The 16,785-nt window shown below is 50.5% G+C and overlaps 1 protein-coding gene across 4 annotated transcripts in view; it reads left to right on the forward strand.

Annotated features, from left to right (window-relative positions):
* MED15 (mediator complex subunit 15) overlaps window positions 1-16,785 on the forward strand; it is a 57,595-nt gene that overhangs the window by 14,242 nt on the left and 26,568 nt on the right. For 2 of the 4 annotated variants that reach the window (XM_024763824.1, XM_024763829.1), the window contains one exon: window positions 6,986-7,073. In XM_024763824.1, coding sequence (XP_024619592.1) covers window positions 6,986-7,073 — 88 coding nt within the window. Of the gene's footprint in view, window positions 1-2,922; window positions 3,357-6,985; window positions 7,074-16,785 lie in introns of those variants that run through there. The other 2 variants (XM_024763826.1, XM_024763823.1) reach the window with 2 other exon arrangements.

Consider the following 16,785-nt stretch of genomic DNA (forward strand, 5'->3'; position numbering starts at 1 on the left):
TCAGTTATTCTGCTATTGATTCCTTCTAGTGTAACCCCTGGGTCCTGATGCGCACACTACTTTGTGTGTGTCCTCCAAGAGTGGAGTCTCTGTTTCCCTCAGTCCTGTCAAAGTTCTGCAGTCAAATCCTGCTAGACTTCAAAGTCTGATTCTCTGGGAATTCCTCTTCCCGTTGCCAGACCCCTAGGTTGGGAAGCCTGACGTGGGGCTCAGAACCTTCACTCCAGTGGGTGGGCTTTTGTGATATAAGTGTTCTCCAGTTTGTGAGTCACCCACCGAACAGTCATGGGATTTGATTTTATTGTGATTGCGCCCCTACTACCGTCTCATTGTGGCTTCTCCTTTGTCTTTGGATGTGTGGTATCTTTTTTGGTGAGTTGCAGTGTCTTCCTGTCGATGATCGTTTAGCAGTTAGTTGTGATTCTGGTGCTCTTGCAAGAGGGAGTGAGCGCAAGTCCTTCTACTCCACCATCTTGAACCAATCTCCTACCTTCTTTTTATTTTATCTTTTATCTCCTGTTTTCCATCTCTTTGTCTTCTAGCTCTGCTCTGTGGGAGATTTCTTCAATTTTATCTCTGACCCTTTGCTGCTAACATCTAATAGGCTTTTATTTGTAAGAACTTTTTTGTTGTTGTTGTAATCTGACTTTTCTGGTTTTATAGCATCTTGTTCTTGTTAAATGGATGCTATGTCTTATCTACTTGGATATTGAGTTAGTTTCTGTTTTCTTCCTGCTGAGTTTCTTGCAGGGTCTTTATCTGCCATGTTAGGTGTCTGGGAGCCCTTGGTTGGCTGCTCACTCTCATATCGGGGCACTGTGAAGGCAACTGGAAATTAGACACTCAGATTCAGTCCCCCTTTCCAACCTGGAGGTTCATATCTCATTTAATTTTATTTTTAAAATGAAATTATTGCAGGGAGCGTATTTGGATTATGACTTAAGCTAGCACCTCATCCATCATATGGTTCTGTTCTTCTGCAGATGGGTTTCCTCTTTTTGGAGAGCCAGACCTTACATTGGAACCTGTATTTTTTTTTTTTTATTAATTTATTTTTGGCTGTGTTAAGTCTTTGTTGCTACACGCGGGCTTTCTCTAGTTGTGGCGAGTGGGGATTACTCTTCGTTGTAGTGCGTGGGCTTCTCATTGCAGTGGCTTCTCTTGTTGTGGAGTACGGGCTCTAGGCACATGGGCTTCAGTAGTTGTGGCACGCGGGCTTAGTAGTTGTGGCTCGCGGGCTCTAGAGCACAGCCTCAGTAGTTATGGCACATGGGCTTCATTGCTCTGCGGCATGTGGGATCTTCCTGGATCTTCCTGGCGGATTCTTAACCACTGCGCCACCAGGGAAGTCCTGGAACCTGTATTTTTTTATTCTGACTGATCCTTTATCATCCTCCTCTCCAAATAAATTCCCGATTTTTAAAAAATTTGGTGCCTCAGAGAGTATAATATTTTGGGGGACCAACCAAAGGAAATATAGGTCCTTTCTCACTTGAAAATATGAAACCCATAGATGTAGTGAGAATTTGTCAAAGTTGTGTTTCCCTCTCAGGGCCATTGTGGTGATTTGTTTTCCTCTGGTCTGTCTTCCCCTCCTATCTCGTCTGGAGGCAGGCTCCCAGGATTCCTTGGTGCTAGGCAGGTACAGAAGCTTTGGGCTGGCCACATCTGTGGAATGCATGGGCCCAACTGGCATTTAGGGAGGGTGGGACAGTTTTCTCTCTTGTGCTGACCTGAGCTTTACCAAACAAACATCACCTAGGGCTGTGCCACAAGTGTGGGGAGCTCAAACACACAGGCCCTGGCTGAGAGTGGGGTGGGGCTGCCCTCAGCACCCCTCCTCAGATGTCAGGGCAGGGCTTGAGGTGCTGAGGTTCAGATACCTTTTTCTTATCTCTCTGGTTGGTGGCTGATAAAAATGTGTGAGGAATCTGTTTTCCATCTGGTAAAATCTTTTCCCCTTTTTGGCGTTTACTTTGGGCGATGTGCTTAGGAAAGCCTTCCTCCTCCTGATGTTGGGTATGTAACTGTCCTCCTATTGTCTTCCAGTACTTTTGTGGTTGGGATCTTACACTGGTTGAAGGGTTGCACACACCAGCTGCAGGCTCCTGTCCCAGTTTGATGAACAGACTGCACACACAGGCGGTCTTTCACCAGGAAGCTTCTCCTCCAGGGTGGGGCAGGACTGGCAAAAACTTACAACAATGGGAGATCAGTTGGTTGACGGGTGTCATGGTTTTCAAATCAGGGGAAGATGCCTCTGGGCAGAATGAAAGTCTTTGGGTGGGTGGAGGGCATCCGGTCTGCCTGAGGCCCGGAGTTTAGACACTGGCACAGAGCCAAGGAGCTTGGGATCCCGGGAGCTCAGCTTCCCGTTGGACCAGGGAGGCAGCATTGAGGAGGGTGGGGTAAGGAGAGAAGGGAACATAGGTGGGAGAGTCAGGCGAGACTGTTCTCTGACTGATTTCCTTAACACCCTGGTGCTTCCTGTGCCAGTGTGCCTGACGATGTTACTGCTGTAATCCTCAGGACAACCCTGTGAGGTGGCATTGTCACTGTCCTCCCTCTGTAGGAGAGGACACACAGGCACCTCAAGGTGGCGCCTCCCTCGGGGATCACTGGCGGGGGTGTGTGTGGTGGGCAGTGAGGGCAGACGGAAGCCTGAGTGCACGTCGAGCTTACGTCCAGGCGCACCTGCCCAGGGACACACAGTGGGCTGGGTGTTTGCCTTTCCTCTGCAGATTCCAATGTCGGGGATGAGGACTGGACTCCAGTCAACAAATTGAGTTTCCCACTTTGGAGACAGGGTGGAGGTGAGGAGGAGCAGGTGTGCTGAGGCTGGACCTGTCCTAGCGCCCTTCATCCTGGCCCCAGTCCCTTCTGAGCATCCTTTATGGAGAGGATGTGCCTGGGGGTGGAGTGCTTCCAGGACCCAGAGCTGGCCAGTGGTCAGGGTGGAACTTGATCCCCGGTCTGTGTGTTCTGTACAAGTGATCGGAGCCCAGGCCCTCCCTTCTCTGCTTCCTGCCAGGTCCATCTGCCCAGCACAGGCCTTTCCCCAAGCCCCTTGGCCTCTACCACTGGGACGTGCCTGTGCCAGGCTTGGTGTCCCCCGAGCCTGTCACAGCAGTTCTGGGTTCTGCATGTCGTGTCCGTCAAAGTACATGGTGTCGCCATCCCTCATGTTATAAAAAATTGACACGGATGACCGCCTGCAGTGCGCAGAGGTGGATGCCACAGTCTGTTCTGCAGGTGTTCGTGGGACAGACAGGAAGCCAGCGATTTCCACAGGAGGTGCCGTGGGTGTGGTCAGAGCGACCACAGGGTTTCCATGAGGCAGAGAATAGGGGTGCTGCGTAAGTACAAGGTCGGAGGGCCCAGCGGGCAGGGCTAGGGAGAGAGCCGCCCTGGGAGAATGAGCAGAGTGGGTGAGGGAGGGGAGGGGGCTCCTCGCTGGACGAGCTGCCTGCCTTGCTGCTGAGGAGGAAGGCCCTTGAGGCAGGCGGGATATGGACTTGGGCGGAGGCTTGGGGAGCTGACAGAGGGGGTGGGGATGGGGTGGGGCCTGGAGACAGAGGCCACCACAGGGATGGCCACGGGTGCAGTGTGACATGTGGTGAGGATTGAACTGCAGGGAATGGCGTTCAGAATCGGGAAGCGAAGAGGAGGCTCCCGGGCATCCCGTCTGGACCATTGAGGGGCACAGAGCTCAGGCTGCTGGGTGTTTTCTTTTTCTTTTTTTTTGCGGTATGCGGGCCTCTCAATGTTGTGGCGTCTCCCGTTGCGGAGCACAGGCTCCGGACGCGCAGGCTCAGCGGCCATGGCTCACGGGCCCAGCCGCTCTGCGGCATGTGGGATCTTCCTGGACCGGGGCACGAACCCGTGTCCCCTGCATCGGCAGGCGGACTCTCAGCCACTGCGCCACCAGGGAAGCCCTGGGTGTTTTCTTGGTGTGTCACCACAGATGGGGTCTGGGCTCCAGGTGGGGGACTCACGGGGCCCGGGTGGTGGGTCAGGTCTGGACCAGAGACCAGTGGAGCTCTGCCTGGCAGACGGGTGGCTGTGGAGCAGGGGCAGCCCCCCCAACCGTCTCCCACCCCCAGGTGCCTTGTGGAGCCTGGGTCTCAGTGAGGGCTGCGTGCTCTCAGCCCCCAATCATCTTGTCAGGGCTGGTCCGCCCAGGCCGTGGCCTGCAGACAGCCCTTCTGTCTCTCATGGTACTGATGCCTCCCTGACAGCGCCAAGGTACTGGACCTGTGGCTGGGGTCTCGCCTGTGGGGCAGACCACGTGCTCACGTTCCTCCCTCCAGGCCTCTGAGGCTCTCCCTCTGCCCAGGTTGTGCTAGTTTGACTGTGTTTATTGACAGTCATTTATTGACAGTTGCCAGCAGAAGCCTGTTATCTGGGGGCGGAGGCCCAGGAGCCGTGGGTCCTGAGTGCGAAGGAGGGAGCCGGCACCTGTGCAGGCGCGTGAGATGCAGTCAGAGCCCGGATGGCGGATGGCGCCTCTGACAAAATGCTGAGGTGGCCGAAAATGACAGGACAGGCCCTTTCCTTGGGGGAAAGCGGAGGATTAGAACAGCAGAACTGCCTGCTTCCTTTTTTGTCTCATCTTCTATTTTATGGAGTATGATCTGCAGACTGGAAACAGGAGCAAGAACGTTTTTGTTTTTTGTTTTTGTTTTGTTTTTAATTTATGGCCGTGCCGCACGGTATGTGGGATCTTAGTTCCCTGACGGGGGATCAAACCCGTGCCCCCTGCAGTGGAAGCACAGAGTCTTAACCACTGGACTGCCAGGGAAGTCCCAAGAGCAAGAACATTTTTAACAGTATGGTTTGCAGAACTGAGAACAGTGTTCAGGGTGCCTGTCAGTTCTCCTGTTCGGGCAGCGCTGCGGGCGCAGTGGGGACGTGGCTGGTGCTCCTGGCAGAGCCTTCCCCCCGCCCCTGCCATGAGACCCCTTCCCTGAGCACGCTGAGCACGAGCACGCTGAGACCACCAGGCAGAACTGGGTGGTTTCCCAGGCCCCACTGCCTGCTGCTTGTGTTCCATTCTTGTCCACAGACACCTGTTTCTGGCCTCCTGTGTAGTTGATGCCCTTCAGGCTCTGAGTCACTAACAGCGGGTGCCCGTGCGTCCCCATCGTCTGTGGCGTTGCCCTGACCATGACAGGCCAGGGCTCCTGCTCCAGGAGATCTGGTGTCTTTGGCCCTGGAGAGGTCCCTCCACCACAAAGCACAGGTCTGTCTTGTCTCTGCGGACGTGCCAGGGTCTCTGCTGTGGGCAAGATGCAGTGTCCGTGGGGGGCCTGCAAGCCTGCCCCCTTCAGAGTTGTTGCCAGCAGCTCGGAGGACCATTTGTCACCAGCCAGGCGCCTGGCCAAGCCCCCAGGTCTTCTGCTCGTGACGCAGGGCTGTCTGCGCCCCTCTTGGCCACTCTGCGCTTCACCTGGCTCCTGGGGCCTCTTCCCAGCCAGCTGCCAGCCGTCACGGCCCCCTCACGTGTCTACTGCTTTCCTTGGGGTTGCCCCAGTGGTCCGCGGCTCTGTGGCCCTCAGCTTCGGGCAAGCCTCTGTGGTAGGGTTAGCCTCATATGGCTGTTGGAGGAGGGATGGGGGTGCTGGGGAGACCCCCCTTGAAGACAGGTCTGCTCAGTCACTTGTCGGAGCTGCTCGAGGACTCAGAACCCACGTTCGCACGTGGGATGCCTGCTCCGCTGGCCTCAGCCCCTGAGCGCCAGGTCCCCCTGGCCTGTCAGGGTCTCGCCTTGTCCTCCTGCATCCTTCCTTTTGCCTCTCTTTGATCCTGGTCACACGTCCCCTCGTGCGAGCGTCTGCTCTACTCTGGATGCTTCTCCAGCGGGAACCCATTGCTGCCTCCTGGCCCTGGTGCAGGCTCAGGGAAGCAGGCGGGAGGTGGGGGCTCTGGCCTCACGTGCGGAATTTGGCAGTGTGGTAGTCTGCAGCATTTTATCTTTCTTTATACGTGAGTACAGATTTATCCATCTCAGCATTTAGCCTCTTGTCTGGGGTTTCTCTCGGGATCACGAACGTGGTCCTGCAGCCCATGTGCACGCTCTTTCAGTACCCAGGGTGTGTGTGTGTTTGGAGCCATCAGAAAGCCTTCCAGCACCGGCTGGACTAGGCTTGTTGGATTCCCTTGGGAGAGGGGGGTCTTTATCAGTGAGCCCAGCGCTGGGAAGACAGGTCGGGAGACCCATCCTGTGGAGAAGAAGGCGGGCTGTGAGCAGAGGGGCCAGGCTTGAGGACCTGAGCCTGATGTGCTCCTTCCTTTCTAACAAATGCGCACCTATCCTTACCTTCGTCTGGGGGCGGGGTGGGAGTGGGGGAATGTGTGCTACCACCCAGAGGAGCTCGGGCTTAGCCATGTGCAGCAGAGCATCATGTGATGAAAACCTGGGGTCATATTCCGTCTCTTGCCATGCATGTGTTGGCATTTGTGTGGTCTGTCTCCTGCCCCCAACTGGAAGTTGTTGAGGTCGGGCTCATCTCCTTGGTCCCACTGGGAGGACCTGCATGTCCGACACAGGGACCTTTGCCTTGGGAGGAACTGAGAGGTGACTGGCATGGCCCCTTTGTTCCAGCAGAGGAGGCTTCCAGAGCAAGGGTCCCACTGCTCTTGACGCCAGAGTTGGATGGGGGCTCAGGTCACGTAGAGGGCAGGAAATGGAGGCCAGCTGGACGCCCTGTTGTTTAATGTGCTGGTTGTGAGCAGCCTCTGGGCCTGGCCCCTCTGCCTGCTTAAGCTGGGTGGCTGCTTTGTTTCATGGTGACCGCCTTTCCTGTTCCTTCCTTCTTGTGGCGCTGCCCGCCTTCTCCTTTGCTCAGCTGCCTTTTATCGCTGTGCTGAGAGCCCCCCCCTTCGTGCCTCTCCTGGGCCTCAACCAGGCTGGTGGGCCAGGCCACATCCGTGGGCCTGCTGGCCAGGGAGCCTGTGTCAACATCTCTCCTCCTTTGTGTTCCAGAGAGGATGCCATGAGGAAGGCTGGCGTGGCCCACAGTAAATCCAGCAAGGACATGGAGAGCCACGTGTTTCTGAAGGCCAAGACCCGGGTAAGGCCCTGGGGGGTGGCTCCCAGCGGGGACGCTGCTGGAGGGCAGGGTGCCAGGCCATGGGGACGGGGTGGCTGCTCACTGTTGGGTGGCACTCTGTGGGAAGATCCTGTGTTTGTGGTATAGGTGCGGGAGGGGATTGGGTGGGCATCCAGGATGCAGGCGCAGCCGCCGACTCCAGACCTTGCTCTTGGCACCCCCATTCATGGTCAGCTCCCGTGAATCCTGTAGGGCGCTCCCTCAGGCCCCGGTGGTTCCTGTGGACGGTGCTCTGAGTAAGAACCGCTCTGTCCTCAGGCTCAGCCCTCCTGTGGGTCAGGGCCCTGAAAGGTGGGCCCAGAAGGGTTCCTGTCCCCTTTTGTTAAATGATGCAGGTGATGCTCGTGGAGGGCGAGGCCTTGGTGAGGACGATGCTTGGGAACTTCACAGGTGGAGTGGTTGGGGCGGGTTTCCTGTGTGAGCTCTCGCGTGAACTGGGCATCACCACGGGCTTCACGTGACCACATCCTGTCATCTGCCTTGGGGTAGAGCTGCTCGTAGAAATGAAACAGAACAGGCACAAAGAAGCAAGCGGCTTGTCTGGGTTACCTGGCTCGTGCAGGGCGGGCTGTGTCTGATGCACCAGCTCTGCCGAGCACCTGATGCCCGAGCGTGGTGCTGGAGCTCTAAGACCTACTGTGTGTCAAGAATCAGAAACAGGGACTTCCCTGGTGACGCAGTGGTTAAGAATCCTCCTGCAAATGCAGGGGACACGGGTTTGAGCCCTGGTCCGGGAAGATCCCACATGCCGTGGAGCAACTAAGCCTGTGCGACACAATTACTGAGCCTGCGCTCTTGAGCCTGCACACCGCAACTACTGAGCCTGTGTGCTGCAACTGCTGAAGCCCGTGCACCTAGAGGCTGTGCTCTGCAACAAGATAAGCCACCACAATGAGAAGCCCACGCATTGCAACGAAGAGTAGCCCCTACTCACCGCAACTAGAGAAAGCCTGCACGCAGCAACGAAAACCCAATGCAACCAAAAAGAAATACATAAATAGATAAATTTTTTTAAAAAAAAGAAGAGAAAAAGAAGAATCAAAAGCAGATGCTATTTATGGTTGGATCCGGGTTTAGGTAAACCAACTGTCAAGACGTACAGAGGTCTGTTGGGGAAACTTAGCCTGGTTTGAGTGTTTAGATGAGGTAAACATTTTCTGAAATGGAAAGGTAGAGATGATTGGCCGGAGAGTGCAGCTTCCAAAACAGAAACCATGTGTACAGCCTGGGCTTGGAGGTCAGAGCACACCAGCATGTGTTTGTGAGCACAGGTAGGTGGAGAATGAGCAGCAGAAGCCCGTGCACTGAGGTGGGTGGGCTCGTGCTGTGGACATAGAAAATGGTAAGTGTTATATTCTTTTTTATAGCAACTTTATTGAGCTCTAATTCATATACTGTGCAATTCACCAATTTAAAGTGTACAGTTCAGTGGTTGGTCTTTTAGGATCTTCACAGAGTTGTGCAGCCATCACCACAATCCATTTTAGAGCATTTTCTTTTTTCTTTTCTTTTTTTTTGTCTTTGGCCACACCTTGCAGCTTATGGGATCTCAGTTCCCTGACCAGGGATTGAACATGGGCCATGACAGTGAAAGCCCGGAATCCTAACCACTTAGGCCCCCAGGGTACTCCCTAGAGCATTTTCTAAAGAATCTCTATACCCGTTAGCCAGCACTCGCCATTTTCCCTCAATCCTCAGTCCTAGGCAACCACTTATCTGCTTTCTGTTGCTATAGATTTGCTTATTTTGTACTTTTCATATAAATGCATCATAAAGTATATGTTTCTGTGACTGGCTTCTTTCACTTAGCATAATATTTTTAATGTTCACCCATGAACCATTTTGTAGCATGTACTTTATTCCTTTTTATTGCCAAATAATATTCCATTGTATGGATGTACCATATTTTATTTATCCATCACCAGTTTATGGACATCTGGAGCGTTTCCACTTTTTGGCTGTTATAATAATGCTGCTATGAACATTTGTGTGCAAACTTTCCTGGGGTCATATGTTTCCATTTCTCTTTCCTGTATACCTAGGAAAGGAACTGCTGAATCAGATGGTAACTCTGTATTTAACCTTTTGAGGAATTGCCAGACTGTTTTCAAAGCAGCTGCACCATTTTACATTCCCTCTAGGAGTGTATGAGGTTCCAATTTCTCCATTCCTCATCAATACTTGTTACTGTTTTTTTTTTTTATTATAGCCATCATAATGAGTGTGAAGTAGTATCTAATTGTGGTTTTGATTTGCATTCCCAGATGACTTACTGTGTTTATTGGTCATTTGTATATTTTCTTTGGAGAAATGCTTATTCAAATCCTTTGCCCATTTTAAAATTGAGTTGTTGGTCTTTTTATTGCTAGATTGTAAGAACTCATTATTATTAGATACGTAATTTGAAGATATTTGGGAGATAAGAACCTTGGTGAGGGCTTATTGAATTATTTCAACTTTCAAAATACACAACTTATTGGTCCAGTATTATTTGTTGTCTATTGCTTTATAAGGAACTACCGCAAAACGTAGTGGCCTAGAGCAATAGTTGGTATCTGTCCTGATTCTTTGGGTCAGGATTGGGATGATTGGAACTGCCTGGCTGGCCATTCTTCTGGTCTCACTGGTGACCTCGGCGCAGCCACATTCAGCTGGCAGCCACCTGGTGTCTCCAGCAGCATAGCCCGGGCTTCGTTACGGCACAGTGGCTGGCTTCCAAGGCAGGGGACGTGGAAGCTGTCAGTCCCCTGAAGTCCTAGAACATCTCTGGGTCACAGCAAGTCCTAAGGCCAGTGTGGAGTCTGGGGAGGGAGTCGTTTCCACCTTCTCTGTGCGCTGTGGCCTGTGCATCCAAGGAGGCCAGCGGTTGTTAGCTGCCATCTTGGAGACTGGCCACCACAGAGACCCTCCCAGCAGCTGGGGAATAAGTCTTCCATCCCGAGGGGGCGACTGGCAGCACAACAGCCCCCGTCGCTGTCCTCACCTCTCCTTACTGCAGCCCACACCACACCTTAGCAATTTCAGTTGCATTTCCTTTGGTCAGGCTGGTTCTAAATCCCTAACTTCAAGAGGAGGCCCTGACTATTTGGAAGAGAGGTATTTATAGAGAGGTCTGGGAAGTTTCCTATGTCATTTTTAGAGACAGACTTTCTGCTTGGACACTGCTGTCCAATGTCCAGTTTATTAGTCCTGCTCAAGCCCCACATGGAGCCTTGGGCCCTGTCATGCAGTAAGACCTTTCCTCCAGAGTGGGGCTCCGGAGGGACTCTCCAGTCAGGTGGCAGCCAGCATGCTTGTTACCTGCCCCTCACGCCTGAGACCCCATTAGAATGACTGTGAAAGAATGTAAAAGGTGGGACCCAGAGCAAAGAAAAGGATACAGAAGAGTGATTTCTCTGTTTTTAGACTCCAGGAGGGTCCGGGAGGCAGAGGAGGTCATGGAAAAGGGGCTAACCTTCTCTTGGAATCCTGGCAAGCAGGTGGGTCCAGAGGTGTCCACCCTAAAGGAAACCGGGTCATCCATGGGCACCTCAGGCTGCCTGGTATACAACCCGGGCAAGGAAGACCTTGAGCACTCTTGTTTAAAAGACCACCAGCTCCAGATTGCCTGGTTGGTGCATGCTTCCAGTGTGGTGTTAGCACCCAGAGTTAAAGCTCTTCCCATTCTGTCAGGGGCTGGCCCTGGGTCTAACGGCCAGGCCCCATTGCTCCCTCTAAAGTGATGTGATGTCCCCTTGTAAGGCCCATGAAGCAGGTACAGTGCTGCTCTCCCCAGGATACAGACGAGGAGGCTCAGGCACACAGATGCCAGGTAACTTGCCCAGGAGGTCACACACCCTGGGGATGTGGGGTAGGAGCCTACCCTCTTTGCTACTTGTGCTACTTCCCCCCATCTAGCAAAGCAAAAGACACCCAAACACCCACTTTAATTCTTAACATCTGAATTCTTGCAGGTGGGACTGCTCTCTGCCTCAAGGCAGAAACCACTTTCCCTGGGGTGGTGGGTGGTATAATAATAGCAGCTCTAAGCACTCTGCAGATTCAGGAAGGTATGGCATCTGCTGGATGAGAGCACAGCCAGGGATCCCGGGACCTCTGCGTCGGCACCCACAGCGGCAGTGCATAGAGAGGCTTATTACAGCTGGGTGCATTGCTGAACATGTACTTATCACTTGGTTGTTTTTAAATTAAGCTTATATGTTAAACACACATCAACTGTTTTGCACGTTGTATAGTATTATGCAGAAGTAGTGCATGTCTCTGGTTTACAGCTGTAAACGCTGAGTCCCCACGGTGGGGGCCAAGGTGAAACCCAGGGACCAGGAGGTGGAGAACATCAGAACTGGGAAGTGACCTGGAGGCTAATTAGAGGAGGGCTGAGGGGCACAAGCAGCTGCTGGAATAAGAGGGCAAGAGCACAGCCTGCGGAGAGCGGGAAGAGGCCGTGCACGTCTGATGAAGGAGACACTCTCCAACCTTCAGCCCTTTTTACAGACCTCGCAAGCCCAGGGTTGGCCTTTTGAATGAAACCGAATACATCTTCTGCTATCTTTGTTTAATCAGGGACAGCTATTGGAGGAGAAAAGCACAATTGTGTATAGTGAAAACGGCAAACCGCATGAAAAGACTAGTATTTTCTGAAAAACTGCTGAGACCTGCTAGATAGGCCTGGGTGTGGCCAGTTTTGACAGGTCCAGGGCTGTGCTCCTGCCCTCTGCTGTTTGTGGGGTGACAGCCAGGCCTCCTCCTGCACTACCCGGCATCGGCGTGCTTGCTCGGAGGCCTCCTTGGAAATTCTACTTCTTTGGTTTTCAGTCGCTCCATTTTCACTAGCATGTACTGAGGAGCTGAGAGAGTACAGACACTCCGCGTAGTCCTTGTGACTTTCTCCAATTCAGCTGTGAAGAACACGAGGTGTGGGGCAAATCAGCGGTAGCATGGGGAGCTAGCTTGCTTTCTTTCGATCTTACTTTTTAATTTAAACTGGGTAAGGAACCCACTGTCATTTGTTTTATTATTTAATTTTTGTATGTTTAAAATATTTTATAACGTATAAGGGTAAAATTTTAAAATACGTGAGTCACAATACTTACCAAAGGTCCCATGTTGCTGAGAACACTGGCTCTGGAGCACCTGCTCTGGGAATTGATACATTTTTCAAGTATGAGGAAAAGTTTCTAACAGACTTTGTAGAAACTGACAAAATGATTCTAAGGAAACTCAAGGGACCCAGCATAGCCAAAACAATCTTGGAAAAGAACAAATGGTGCTGGGACATCTGCTGGCTTATCACATGTATGATATTGAGGTGGGACCCCAGTCTCATACCATATACCAGCATTAACTCAAAATGGATCAAAGACCTAAGAGCTAAAACTGTTAAGCTTTTATTTTTTTATTTTTTATTTATTTTTGGCTGCATTGGGTCTTCATTGCTGTGCACAGGCTTTCTCTAGTTGCGGTGAGCTGGGGCTCCTCTTCGTTGAGGTGCGCGGGCTTCTCACTGCGGAGGTTTCTCATTGCAGAACATGGCCTCTAGGCACGTAGGCTCATAGTTGTGGCTCGCGGGCTCTAGAGCACAGGCTCAGTAGTTGTGGCGCACGGGCTTAGTTGCTCCACGGCATGTGGGATCTTCCTGTGGGACCAGGGCTTGAAGCTGTGTCCCCTGCTTTTACAGGCGGATTCTTAACCACAGGGAAGTTCTAAAACTAAAATTTTTAGAAGAAAATATAGGCATGAATCTTTGTGACCTCAGATTAGGCAATGGTTTCTTACATGTGACACCAAAAGCACAAGCAACAAAAGAAAACATAGATTAATTTGACTTCATCAAAATTAAACATTATTGTGCATCAGAGGATACCATCAAGAGAGTAAAATGACAGCCTATGGAATGGGAGAAAATATTTGCAAATCAAATATCTGATGATATCTGATGAGGGACTGGTATCAGATTATATAAAGAATTGCAACTCAACAACAACAACAAAAGAAACCAAACAACCTAATTCAAAAATGGGCAAAGAACTTGAACAGACATTTCTCCAGAGAAGATATATTGGGTTGGCTAAGAAAGTCCATTCGTTCTTTTTCCGTAAGATGGCTCTAGTAGCGCTTAGTTGTCTTTAACTTCCTTCAAAACAATTTTGTTAGATTGTATTGTGACAGCTGTCATATCAGTGTGCATTTAAAAAAAAATTAACAAAATTGGAGAATTTTTGTGTAGCCATTTTAATATTGAAGATGGAAGAAAAACAACATTTTAAAAAATTGTTTTACTATGCTTTATTACTTCAAGAAAGGTAAAAATGCAACTGAAATGCAACAAAAGATTTGTGCAGTGTATGGAGAAGGTGCTGTGACTGATCAAACGTGTCAAAAGTGGTTTGTGAAGTTTCGTGCTGGGGATTTCCTGCTGGACGATGCTCCACGGTCGGGTAGACCAGTTGAAGTTGATAGCGATCAAACTGAGACATTAATTGAGAGCAGTCAATGTTCTACCATGCAGGATATAGCTGACATACTCAAAATATCCAAATCAAGTGTTGAAAATCATTTGCATCAGCTTGGTTATGTTAATCGCTTTGATGTTTCGGTTCCACGTAAGTTAAGCAAAAAAAACCTTCTTGACCATATTTCCACATGTGAATCTCCATTTAAATGTAGTGAAAACGGTTTTTTTGGTTTTTGGTGTTTTTTTTGTTTGTTTGGTTGGGTTTTTTTTTGGTGGTACGCGTGCCTCTCACTGCTGTGGCCTCTCCCATTGCGGAGCACAGGCTCCAGATGCGCAGGCTCAGCGGCCATGGCTCACGGGCCCAGCCGCTCTGCGGCATGTGGGATCTTCCCAGACCGGGGCATGAACCCGTGTCCCCTGCATCGGCAGGCGGACTCTCAACCACTGCGCCACCAGGAAAGCCCAAACGTTTTGTTTTTAAAACAAATTGCGTCGGGATGAAAAGTGGATACTGTACAATAATGTAGAATGGAAGAGCTCAGTGGGGCAAGTGAAATGAACCACCACCAACCACACCAAAGGCTGGTCTTCATCCAAAGAAGGTGATGTTGTGTATATGGTGGGATTGGAAGGGAGTTCTCTATTATGAGCTACTTCTGGAAAACCAAACGATTAATTCCAACAAGTACTGCTCCCGATTAGACCAATTGAAAGCAGCACTCAATGAAAAGCGTCCAGAATTAGTCCACAGAAAACGCATAATCTTCCATCACGATAACGCCAGACCTCATGTTTCTTTGATGACCAGGCAAAAACTGTTACACCTTGGCTAGGAAGTTCTGATTCATCCGCCATATTCACCAGACATTTGCACCTTTGGATTTACATTTATTTCAGTCTTTACAAAATTCTCTTAATGGAAAAAATGTCAATTCCCTGGAAGACTGTAAAAGACACCTAGAACAGTTCTTTGCTCAAAAAGATAAAAAGTTTTGAGGGACTTCCCTGGTGGTGCAGTGGTTAAGAATCCTCCTGCCAATGCAGGGGACATGGGTTTGATCTCTGGTCTGGGAAGACCCCACATGCCGCAGAGCAACTAAGTAAATGTGCCACAACTACTGAGCCTGCGCTCTAGAGCCCGCGTGCCAAACTGCTGAGCCTGCGTGCCACAACTACTGAAGCCTGCGCGCCCTAGAGCCTGCCTGCTGCAACTACTGAGCCCGCCTGCCGCAACTACTGAGGCCCATGTGCCTCGAGCCTGTGCTCTGCAACAAGAGAAGCCACCGCAATGAGAAGCCCGCTCAACAAAGAGTAACCCCCGCTTGCCGCAACTAGAGAAAACCCATGTGCAGCAATGAAGACCCAATGCAGCCAAAAACATTTTTTTTTAAATAAAAAGTTTTGGGAAGGTGGAATTTTGAAGTTGCCTGAAAAATGGCAGAAGGTAGTGGAACAAAGTGGTGAATACATTGTTCAATAAAGTTCTTGGTGAAAGTAAAAAATGTGTCTTTATTTTTACTTAAAAACCAAAGGGCTTCCCTGGTGGCGCAGCGGTTGAGAGTCTGCCTGCCGATGCAGGGGACACGGGTTTGTGCCCCAGTCTGGGAAGATCCCACATGCCGCGGAGCAGCTAGGCCCGTGAGCCATGGCCGCTGAGCCTGTGCTCCACAACGGGAGAGGCCACAACAGTGAGAGGCCCGCATACTGCAAAAAAAACCCCAAAAAACCAAAGGAACTATTTTGGCCAGCCCAGTACAAATGGCCAAGAAGCACATGAAAGGATGCTCAGTATCACTAGTCCTTAGGGAAAGGCGAATCCAAACCACAGTGAGGTACAACGTCACACTCATGATGGCTATAATAAAAAAAGATGATAAGTATTGGTGAGATATTGGCACATCATACGTTGCTGGAAGGAATGTATAGTGGAGCAGCCACTGTGGAAAACAGTGTGGTGATTCCTCAGAAATTAAACAGTTACCATATATGCACAGAACTTGTGCAGAAATACTCATAGCATCACTCATAATAGCCAGAAAGTTGGAACACCCAAATGTTTATCAGCTGATGAGTAAAGAAAATGTGGTGTGTCTGTATAATGGACTGTTATCTGGCCGTATAATGGACTGAAGTACTGATACATGGTACAACACAGATGAACCTTGAAAACATCACAATAAGTGTAGTGAAATAGTCACAAGGGAGCACGTATTGTATGATGCATTTGTATAAGATGCCCAGAATAGGCCAATCTATAGAGGCAGTGTATTAGTTTCCTGTAGCTGCTGGACAAATTCCCACAGACTTGGAGGCTACAGTCTCTGGACTCATGGCTTTGGCCTCTTGGCTCAAGGCTCTCCCCGGTGGTCATGTTTGCAGCCAGTAGTTTTACCAGCCTGTTTCCTGCCTGTTGACTTTGGGAGTCTGACACCCTTTTAAAATTTCATCCAGTCTCTCCCTTTTAGTCTAAACTGGCAGTGTTTCTGCTGGTATGACGCTTTAAACCGTGAATATGTGACATATTCATGCCATCAGACAGAAGGTTTCCCCACAGATGTTTCATCCCTGTAATTTCATCCCTATTCCTGGCATCTGTGAGACGACTGAGAGGATTCATCACATGCCTGATCTCTTTGGCACTAGCATAGTCTGTGCAACCACACCCTCAGCCTTCTCTCCAGAGCACACATTCCTACAGTGAATCTCCTAATTTTAGTGTTTCTTTGTAATCTGAATAGCCTGGGAATTTCCGAAACCAAGTCCAGTTTCCTTTATGCTTAACGGTTCTTCCCTCAGTTTCTTTCTTTACTCCCAATTTTACTGTAAGCAGCAAGAAGAAAGCAGGCCAGGACTTCTCTGGTGGCGCAGTGGTTAAGAATCCGCCTGCCAATGCAGGGGACACAGGTTCGAGCCCTGGTCCGGGAAAATCCCACATGCTGCGGAGCAACTAAGCCTGTGCGCCACAACTACTGAGCTTGTGCACCACAACTACTGAGCCCACATGCCACAGCTACTGAAGCCCACGTGCTCTAGGGCCCGTGCTCTGCAAAAAAGAGAAGCCACTGCAATGAGAAGCCCGTGCACTGCAACAAAGAGTAGCCCCTGCTCGCCACAACTAGAGAAAGCTTGTGTGCAGCAACAAAGGCCCAACGCAGCCAAAAATAAATAATTTTTTTTAAAAAAAGAAGAAAGCAGGCCAGACCTTCCACACTTTGTTTG

The sequence above is a fragment of the Neophocaena asiaeorientalis genome, unplaced genomic scaffold, assembly GCF_003031525.2.
Source record: "Neophocaena asiaeorientalis asiaeorientalis breed wild unplaced genomic scaffold, Neophocaena_asiaeorientalis_V1.1 scaffold110, whole genome shotgun sequence".
Classification (NCBI taxonomy): domain Eukaryota; kingdom Metazoa; phylum Chordata; class Mammalia; order Artiodactyla; family Phocoenidae; genus Neophocaena; species Neophocaena asiaeorientalis.